This window comes from Aptenodytes forsteri, unplaced genomic scaffold, assembly GCF_000699145.1.
Source record: "Aptenodytes forsteri isolate BGI_AS27 unplaced genomic scaffold, ASM69914v1 Scaffold209, whole genome shotgun sequence".
Classification (NCBI taxonomy): domain Eukaryota; kingdom Metazoa; phylum Chordata; class Aves; order Sphenisciformes; family Spheniscidae; genus Aptenodytes; species Aptenodytes forsteri.
In genome coordinates this window covers 3,525,008-3,534,915 of record NW_008795034.1, presented here as the reverse complement: position 1 = coordinate 3,534,915, position 9,908 = coordinate 3,525,008, and the positions used below count along the sequence as shown (strand labels likewise).

General features: G+C 54.1%; 1 protein-coding gene across 1 annotated transcript in view; it reads left to right on the top strand.

Moving 5' to 3' along the window:
• GTF2IRD1 (GTF2I repeat domain containing 1) overlaps positions 1-9,908 on the top strand; it is a 46,933-nt gene that overhangs the window by 16,959 nt on the left and 20,066 nt on the right. The window contains 5 exon segments of the mRNA XM_009276402.1: positions 1,233-1,353; positions 5,801-5,838; positions 6,910-6,990; positions 8,731-8,820; positions 9,388-9,441. Coding sequence (XP_009274677.1) covers positions 1,233-1,353; positions 5,801-5,838; positions 6,910-6,990; positions 8,731-8,820; positions 9,388-9,441 — 384 coding nt within the window.

Here is a 9,908-nt window from a genome sequence, read left to right as displayed (position 1 = left end):
AAAAAAAAAAAAAAAAAAGCATCTGCTGAGTCAGGAGGTGCCATTTTTGCAAAGACACTATTTTCTGAGTGAAGCTGTATCTTAAGTTGCCGACTGCAAAGTATCCCAAGGCTTCCCCGTACAGTTTTGCTCACCCTTTAATTAAAATACCCACCGCTGCTAGGAAACCTATTTTTGCTACTCCCCTGGGTAGCAGCTTCAGGCAGGCTTCGCTGCTACAAGAACAAGATTTGGTCCATAGAAAGCACAAATTAAAAGGAGCCTTTTGGACCGTCGGTAGATAAATAGTGTCTTTAAGGCTCTGCGTTGCTGCTGGTCCCATTGCCAGAGCCCTGCCCTTCCTTGCAGGCTGGAGCTGAAAGGAAAAAAGCTTCATGTTCCCACGGATGGGATGTGTTTTGGAAGGGTGGGGATGTCACGATGGCACTTTGAGACCAGCAAAAGGCCTTCGGCAGCAGCTATTTAGCAAGACACCTACATGGTTTCTGCAGCCTCGCGGCGTAATTTCATTCCCTCCTTCCCCCAGCACTAATCCATCTCTTTGCTCACCTTCCCTGCCCGATTTTCATTTCCTACCCTGCCTTCAGATCACTCTTTTCATCTCCAAGGTCATTGCTGAGGCTTCGTTTCAGCTCCTTTCAGGTTGCTGAGGAACAGGGAAGGAAGACAGGAGGTTTTTCGTGGTGACAGAATGCTTTTGTGTCCCCCCGCATCACTGCAGCAGAGATTTCTCCTGTTGCGTGCAGGGCTCGGAGCTGCGGGATGGGGCTCCCTGTGGCACCGCTGCTCTGGGCTTTGCCGAGCTCCCGTCCAGCGCAGCACCTTGGGACAGGGGTCTTCTTGCTCCAGGGCTTGCTCCTGCAGCGCTGGTCCATGGCCCTGGCTATACCTGGCTTTTCTGAGCCTGGTCCCCACCTCTCTGCACCCTGTCCCGGCAGCCAGCCCTTTCCAGAGATGCTCCATCCCCGGCAGGGCTTCCCAGCACACACTTAGTTACGCAGAGGTTTAAGCAAGCGTCTTGCTATTATTTTAACATGTAAACCCGATTAAATCTGCACCCTTCTCTTTGCAAGCAGGTGACTCTTGAAAACCTGTCCCCCACCCTGACCTCAGCTCTGGGACTTAGAGGGGGAAGAAATGGAGGTGGAAAAGCTGCGTCGTCATCGGCCTCTCTGGTTGCTAATTCTGGTTTTGCTTTTCCTTCCAAACCTGCCCTGTGCATCCGGCACCAGGAAGCAAATTTACCAAAGATCCAACCAAGCTGGAGCCCTCCAGCCCCCCCGGGGAGATCTCCCCCGAGCCGCACCGCGGGGCCGTGCTGGACCTGGCAGGGACCTCTCAGGCCAACAGCAGGTAAGTGGCACTCCCGTCCCCCCGGCCACCGCAAAGTGACACCCCTCCGAGAGTTATTTGGGGGGCGTTAATGTGCATAGCAGGTTATTGCTGTGCTGCCAGCTCGCGCGCCTGCTGGGAAGGACGGGCATGGGAGGGTGCGACGGGTGCAATTCAGTAAGCTGCAGCACTGGGGAGATGTAGGTAAGTAATGTGGTGGGAAGGCGAGTGGCTCTAAGGGCGTTGCTTTCCTGCCTCCCTAAAAACCCACTGCGATGGTACAGCTAGCCGGCACAGGAGGAGACCGAGCACCCCCATCCTTTTGCGAGCCAAAATAGCAAAGTTTGGAATCATTGATTTTGTACAAAACTGATGAATTTGGGGACATGCCCGGGCAGGCTGGGATTATCTGCAGAAGCGATCTCTGGTGTTAAAGCATGGCCTAAGGATTCACCCTCAGCCGGCACCGTAACACAACATCCTGCTCATTAAGTGTTACTTGTTTATAAAGCTCACAGGGAGGCTAATAGCGGATTAACAGATGTTTTAATAAAGGTGGAGTTATAGAGTTCAGCAGGGCAGGAGGCTTCTTATGAGAGTACCTGTTTCTGGTACCACCATGCCACGAGCTAGACGGGTCTGTAATGTGCTGGCAGCACCTATGGAGCATACAGCATTGCTTTCCAACCCATGCTGGGAGATCCAGAAGGTATTTTTCTCTGTGTAGCCCCAGTTTCCTGCATTTTTGCTTCAGCTGGTCAGAAGCAAGGTAATATTTAGCCCCAACATTTACCTTTAAAACCACTTTAAATAAGAGAAGTGGGGCAGCAGTTCATAGCAGTATAACTGATGCTCGCAGGCAAGGCTGTGCCGCAGGGAAAGGAGCCTTTTCCCAGCCTTGCCCCCGCACGGCCGGCTCGGTCATGGATGGGTTTGCAAGCAGCAAAATGAGCTTTGCTGGGATGTCTGTCTGCACATCCATGCTGGAGGCCGCCGGCTGCAGGGAGGCTCAGGAGCAGGGGTGTAGGAGCAAGTGCTCCTCAGCCTCTCCAGCTCAAAGTCTCGCCCCCCAGCGCTGACACCTCCACCAGCCGGGGCTGCAGACCGTGCTCCGGGGTCAGTAACTTCTGCAGGCTGGGATGGGGAGATGGGGTAACTTGTCCCCATCTCCTCCGTGGCATGTGTTGGGTTCCCCTCCTTCCTTGGCTCTTTGTTGACATGAACCTGTGACAGGTTGGAGTCTCCTCATTCTCCCCAGTGCTGTTTCAGGTTTGTCCCCTTGGATGCGGCTGCCGTGTGCCTCTAAAGCCGTGCTCGTCCTGGGCAGGGGAACGTGCCACGTCGGCAGCATTAGAGCAGGCAGCGAGCAAGCCTGGCGGTGCACCAAGCACTGAAATCTCGCAGCTTTGGAGGGCAGAGACCTCTCGAGCTGCCCAGTCCACGGGGCTGGCATTCGTCACCCAGCCCTCTGGGTATCTCCAGCTTCAAAGGAGGGTTTGGGGGTGGTTTTACCCCACGAGTTGGGATGGCTCTTGCACAATCTTGCTGCCCCACTGCTGCGGGACACCACCGTGTCCCCTCCCAGGCTTCGTTTTGCTAAATGGAACAAGTCAAATTCTTCTCGTCCTCTCCTCTGCCAGGACGTGGTGCCAGGACCACCCATGGATGTCACTCGTGCCCCGTGCTATGCCACGGTGACGTTTCCTGCACTTCGCAGAGGCTGGCCCCGCTTCCTTGTACCGTTGGCTGCGAGTGCAATACGAGCCGTGCCACGCTGGAGCTCTGATGCAAGGCAGAGTCAACCATGGGCACGGGAAGGGGGTTAAGATGAGTGGGTGGTTGGGTTGGCTTGCTTGGACCAGGTCTCTGTGGGTGATGTTGGTTAGCTCTGTGCATTGATATTGTACATGGGTTGAAACGGTTAGTGCTCAGCATGCAGGTGTCACTGCCAAAGGACAGCAACCCCAGATGCTGTGCTGGTGAAGCAGGGCCGTGGCAGCACGGCCGCTCGCCCGCTGTGCTGGAGGGAGGCTGGTGGCGGCTGCCTTCGGGCGTCTGTGCCGGAGCAGGGCTGGCTGAGTCACTCCAGCACCTTTCATCAGCAGTGAGCTCGGTGCGCCGGGTGAGTCAGCCCTTTCCAACCATTTAAAATGGGTTGGAGGAATCACACCCCACGAGTGCCTGTTTCTCCTCCCCGATGATGAAGGGCTCTCCAGATGAGAGCCTTGGCCGGAGACGTCTGCGGTGGGAACTCAGCTGGGCTGGGTCCAGGCCTGAGGTGCTTCACTGGTGTTACGAGGAATTAAACTTGAATCTCCCGGATCCCCAGCTAGGGCTTAGCCCCAAAACCATTTCTCAGCCAGCTCTTGATTGCTCTCTGCACCTTGCTGAATCGCGCTGTGTCTGGAGGCGTTTTAGACTTGGGGAGGAGCAGAGCATCCGTTGCATGCTGGATGCCAGGGGAAACGGTGATGCCTCAAATACCGCTGGCCTCTAAGCACGCTGCGGGGCTGAAACCTGGCCTGAGGCTTCTTGTTTTCCCGTTCACTTGTTAACATTTGCAATTAGGACACTTTTAATTTTTGCCGCAGAAGATCCCACTGTGCAGTTAAATTGGTGTGACTGGAAACAAGGAGGTGGAAGGATGGGGTATTAGGGATGTTGAGCTGCTTTCTGCAAAGCAATAGGTAGAAAACCAGCCCCCGTGTGTCTGCAGGAGCGTGCCAGCGGGGTGGGAGCTGAGGTTTGCCGCTGCAGAGCTCTGAGGGCAGCCAGAGGCTTGTGGTCCCCATATGGCCCTTGCTGATGCTGCACCATCCCTGTCTCATCTGCTGCACTCCAGCTGTGGGCCAGGTAGGGGTTGCACAGTGCCGTAAAACCGCTTTAGAAGACCCTATGGGGGAAAATTAGTTTTTTTAGGGGTGGTTTGTACCCAGCTGGATTCAGATCGCCCTCCCCGTGATGGTGCTGTGATGTGGACCATACTGGGCTGGGCTGGGCTGACCGCCTTCCACTGGTGTGAATCTGGCTCAACCTGAAGATCATCCTGGGGTCCTTTTCAAATTTATCCTAGCTGTGTGTATATATATGCCTTGTTCCTAATTTACGCTGTGTGCATGCATATTGAATAGGGCCACGGACCCTGAGGTTCATGTGTGTCTCTGGTTACAAAGGGAATCATGAACTGCAGCGGTGGTGCACAGCTTGCTTTACCTGCCACGGGGGGAAACTTAAATCTCCCAAAATCTCCCAGTGCATTGATAACGCCTATCTGCAGGAAAAAGTACGTGGATATTCAAATCCCACTTTGTTCTTCCTGCAAATGAGGAACCTCTGTTCCCTGGTAGGAGCAGAGCATCTCCATAGCAGTGGTCCACCTGGGTCAGAGTCCAGTTCCAGGGAAAGGACAGTGCCAGATGCTCCAGGGAGAAGGGCCCGATACCGTGGGGCACTCCCCAGAGAAGCCCCCCTCCCAAATTTCCCTAGGTCAAGGTTGACTTTGACCTGAAGTGGGAGAGTTGAAAGCCCTTCCCAAGGCTCCTAGGTAATATATACAGTACTTTCTAGACCAGAGATCCTTTTTACCCATACCACGTTTAGGAAGAACATTTCAAGAGCTCTCCTGGCTTCCTTCGCATTGCCCATCGTTTGCTCTGCTGACGCTGCTGAGTGGATTTAGGTGAGCGTGAAGTGCTTTTGAACATCCCCCCTGAGCCAACAGGGATGTGGTGCTGGCTCAGAAGGGTTTTCCTTCCTCCTGAAGGACCAGCGTTGTGGAGGAGTGCGTTTTCCAGTGCCGTTCGTTAGATCATTTACTGCCAAAGCAGCGTGGTTGATCTTGTTTAAGAAAGAGAGAGACAGAAAGCAAATGCATCCTGAGAATGCAAAGTAATCTCATTTGGATGCTGAACACCTTGTGTAAATTCCTGAGCATGTGAAGTTAACTGTAGACGCAAGTTTGGGATAGCGCCCAGTTTTCAGGGGAGAAAAGCTTTGGGCAGAATAAATATTTACCAAATCAACTGACTTTTTTCCTTTCTCCCTATTTGCATTACCTCCATGAGTAACCACATTGTAATGATGCTTTATGCACTGCTCTCTGCCGCAAAGGGATGGAGTTGACCAGGTTTTGGGCTTAAAACCCCTCTTGCTTTCAGGAGCTCTCTGCTGCGGTTACGTCCGTCAGTGTCTAGCAGGAGGGCTGATACCGGGGGAGAGTTTGGGAGCAGGGCTTGGTTGCAGAGAAACCCACAGACTGTGGCTTTCCCTTGCAGCCATGGATGTTGTGCCGCTGCTGGGACTGTGGGTGCAGCGTCCCCAGGGACCCCTCCACAGCCCTTGCCTGGCATCGCAGCGGGCTGCGGCGTTTCTCCCTCCTGCCAGGATCAGTCCTACGCACACCGCTGGGTTTTAAGCTTTCCCTTTGGTTGCTCCATGACCACCTCTCTTGTCTGCCTTTCCCTTCCAGGTCCGAGAAGTGTAGTGTTTCTGAAAGCTGTGAACCAGGTGAGGAATAATTCGTTTTCTCTTGCAAAATAGTGATATTGGCGGGGGGCACTAGAGAAAGCTGCCTGCAAAGTAACTTGGACGTGTGGCACCAGTCACCTGGTTGCCCCACGGGGCAGTTCTCTCAGGATTTTATCCCCGTTTGATAGATGCAGGGTCTTACCCTGTGACCCTCCAGTTGGGTCCCAAAAGCGCATAAACTGAAATAACAAGACTTAAGCTTATGCTTAAATGCGATGCTAAGGGAATTCTTCAATCTCGGAGTTCCCTTCTCCCTAAAAGCCGCCACGATTGGGTCACCAAGAAATCAGCAGCGTCGGTGCCCTGAGCACCGCAAATGAGAAGGAAATGCTTTTCCCCAGGTTTAGGTGCTTGGACCCATTGAATCACCACCGAATAGGTGAAGCCCCGCAGTCCTGCCTGCCCAAGCTGCAAGCTGTGACTCAGCCCCTTGCAGTGAATCAGTCCCACCCTAAATGAGGAAATTTATCTGGAGATAAGAGGCAGCTGGGCTGAGCACCACATGCAGCATCCTCCCCGGGGGCAGCCTCTGTGGGATGGCCAGGCTGGCGCAGGGGTTCAAACCATGCTGAATTTTGCCAGGGTTCAGCTGGTCGTGCCCTGGTGGGATGCAGCTGCGATCGGCCCTCCCAGAGCACGGGCCTGCAGAAGGGCTTGTCCCAAACATGAGTTTGGGAGTGTTAAAGACGCCAGGAGTGCCCATTGGAGGTGGCTCCTCCTGCGTCCCCACCAACGCTCACTGGGGACCCAGTTTGGTTTAAGTAAAGAAAGCCAGGAAACAAGCACGTAACGAGGGCCAGCGGCCGGTTCAAGGGCACTGGCGGCTCCTGCCAGCTGAGCATGCAGATGCCATGCCCGCGGCCATCCTTTGGGTACCTCCATGCCATGGGCTTGATGCTCCTTGGCCACTTGGCTGAAGCCTCGTTGCTGCGGGATGCTCAGCTGGCACTGAAGTCGCGGCCGGCCGTGGTTTCCCTGCCTGCATTGGTGGGCAAACACGGCATTGCTGGTTCCTGTTGGCGATTGCCTTTCGTTGCCTTTCCCCACTAGGTACCTCAGGAGAGCTGGGTGGGATCAGGCAGATCAAAATCGAGCCGGACGAGCTGGACATCATCCAGATCACCGTGCCAGGTAGGCGCTGGGGTACCGGCTGCGTGCAGCGGCTTCTGCGCAGGCAGGGCTGCTGCGTGGCGCCTCGGCGTGTTGCTTTGAGAAGAGGCGTTTGTGGGGTATCTCCCAGCACGGAAGGTCCCCTGTGCCCTTGCACTGGTCTTTCTTCACCAAAGGTCATTTTAAGGGTCGTATCGGGAATCAGTGGGTTTCCTGGGGCTAGTGCAGGGTGTTTTAGGGCTTGCTCTTGTTTCTCTCTCTCTCCTTCATCGCTTTTCCATGTTGCCTTTCCCCTGGAGAAAGCGAGCCTGTTTTGCTGCTTTCCTTCACGCACGGGCTTGGAGGATCCCAGGTATCGAGCGCGGGATGCTTTTGATGAGGCCCTTAATTTAGAAGAACAGCCTGGTTATGAAGAGTTCGTGAGAACAGGTTTAATATTAAGCACGTGCTGAAAACGTGTTGGAATCGGTGGCACTGATGCATTTCCCCACGTTTCTGCCCCGAGAGGTCGGTGGTGATGGAGACGAGCAGTTGGGTGCTTGAGGGGCAGCTGGGAGAGTCGTTTTCCAGTTACCTGACCTGGACAGCGCAGCAAATGGTAGGATGATCCTCTGGGTTTACTGAGTGGATAGTTAGCGCTTTGCATTTTCAGTGTGCTTTACAAACATTAATTAATAATCTCACCAGAATGAGGGCAGCAACAGGACTCCCAACATGCCCGAGGGTGAGCGATGCAGAGGACAGCAGTGATGCCCGGCCCCACCGCGCCGGTGTGATCTCTGTTGCACCCAGCAGTCCCCTTAATACAGTGATATCTGTGGATTCACTCTAGGATTATTGTAGAATGGACTTAACGCACGGTTCATATAGGGGAAGCAGAAGGAACAAGGTATAGTGGTAGATCAAACATTTTAATTTTCAACGTGGCAGCTAATGGAAGAGAAGAAAGCTAATACGTGGCGAGCTGACGGTGCATGCGAAGAGGAGGAGGAGGTGTTATCGCTTCTCGGGTGCCGGGTGGATCACACTTCAAGTCCCGAGTCCCCCTTTTCTTACCTTATTTGAAGATCGAGTTCAGTCCGAAGGAGTACAGCTGAGGGCAAGGAGGAGGATTAGTGGAAAAGAGGTGTTCACCCACAGGGAGAAATTGATGAAATTTGGATTATTTATCCTGAGGTGATGATTAAGAAGTGACCTGATTGAAGTACTTAAACTAGCTGAATGTTTATTTAAAGCTAAATTTGGATAGCTCTCTGAGGGTGTTGGAGAGCCCAGCGTTAGGGGAGACAGGTTTAAATGAAGAGGGCATACAGATTACGTAAGGGAGACCCAAGGAGGTGTGATTTTGTGGAGGAAGGCAGCATTAGTGGAATGGTTTTCCCACAGTGGAGTAGCTAAGTCAAGCAGCATTAACTTTTTAAGCCAAAATTGAGTGTCTAGATGGAATTAAGCCAAGTAAATGGTTTTGAACTATTTTTGCTCTTCACCTTCCGTGGAGGTTAGGAAGAAACTTTTGCTCTCTTCCCTCGGGCTGAGAGGTCGGGTGTGTTTCAGGGTCGAGCTCCGGGTGGTCCCGGGGAGGAAGAAGGCAGATGCACCCCCGGAGCAGCTCCTGGTGCAGGGCCGTGGTGTGCGGGGCTGCCAGGACCAGGGGGCCCTTTGCTCAGCCCTTGCTGATGGGCCAGGACCCTCTGAACCCTGATTTGGGGACAGTGCCCCCCGGCATCGAAACAAAAGCTGCCCGTGGGGTTTTGTCCGCAGACCGATCGCCCGGTTCGGATGAGATGCACGACCCGGTGCCCACGCACATGGCCTCGGAGGAGTCGAACTACGTCCTAGAAACGGTAGCAGGTACCAGAAATGAAGCATCCAGGAGACTGCGCGGGGGCACGGGAGTTTGTGTGTGCGTCAGAAATGAGTAAATACCATTTATGAGCCAAGGTGATTGAGTCGGCACCCGCTTCCAGAGTCGTGGCCTCAATCAGGCCAGCTGGGAGCTCTGATAGGCAAACTGGTGGCTTTTCCAGCCCCGCCGCTCCTTCCCAGTCTCTCTCCAGTCCCAGCTCGCTGCAAACCCCGGCTCCTCTGCCTGGCTCACGACTGGGATTTACCTGAGGGATTTGTGCCGCTGCTGCGGCTGCCCTCGCTCATGCCGAGTGCTGGGTCTTGCCTCTCCCAGGAAGCCCATGCCGAAGGGGGGGCAGACCTCTTGGATGTAGGCGATGGGTTTGTTCTGCTTACGCAGCTCCTGGCGTGATGCTGCCAGCCCGAGCCTGCGCTGGGGATGTGTGCTCAGAGCTTAGTGAGGGGAGGGGGCAGTTGGGTGACTGCAGGGGACCCAGAGACCTCCTACTCGTATCTGGTCCAGTTTTGCTGACACTGGCCATCACTAACCCTCCTCTTCCTCAGCAGGGACAGAGAAGGGATCCAGCGAGGAGTCGCGACATGAGGAAAAGCAGATGGAGGGATCAGGTGAGTGTGCGATGAACCCTGAGCATCGCCTGATCGTTGCAAGTTTTTGGAAGGATGGATGAACACAGATGTATTTTGGGTTGGGTTTCCTGGGCTTCCTACATTATCAGCAAAGCATTCAGCCTCCGAAGAGCTCAGTGTGGAAGGACACTGCCGTGTTCTCGGGCTCTGTCCTCCCCTCTCTTGCCTGGATTTACTTTTTTCCCTGTCTTTTTCCTCCTTGCTGCTAGCACAGCTCTGTGGCAGGTGCATCGCTGCCCTTCCTCGCTCGGGGATGAGCTTGGAGGCAGCTGCCGGAGGACCGGCACCGATCTCGGAGGCATGAAGAGCGCGCGGCCGGCTCTGCCGGAGGTCAGGGGCTGCTCGCCTGCGTTGTGCGTTGCTTGCCCCAGAGGCAGCTGATTTCTCAGAGCATTTCTCTCTTTTTCTTTTTTTTTCTTTTTTTTCTTTTTTTTTTTTTTTTTTTT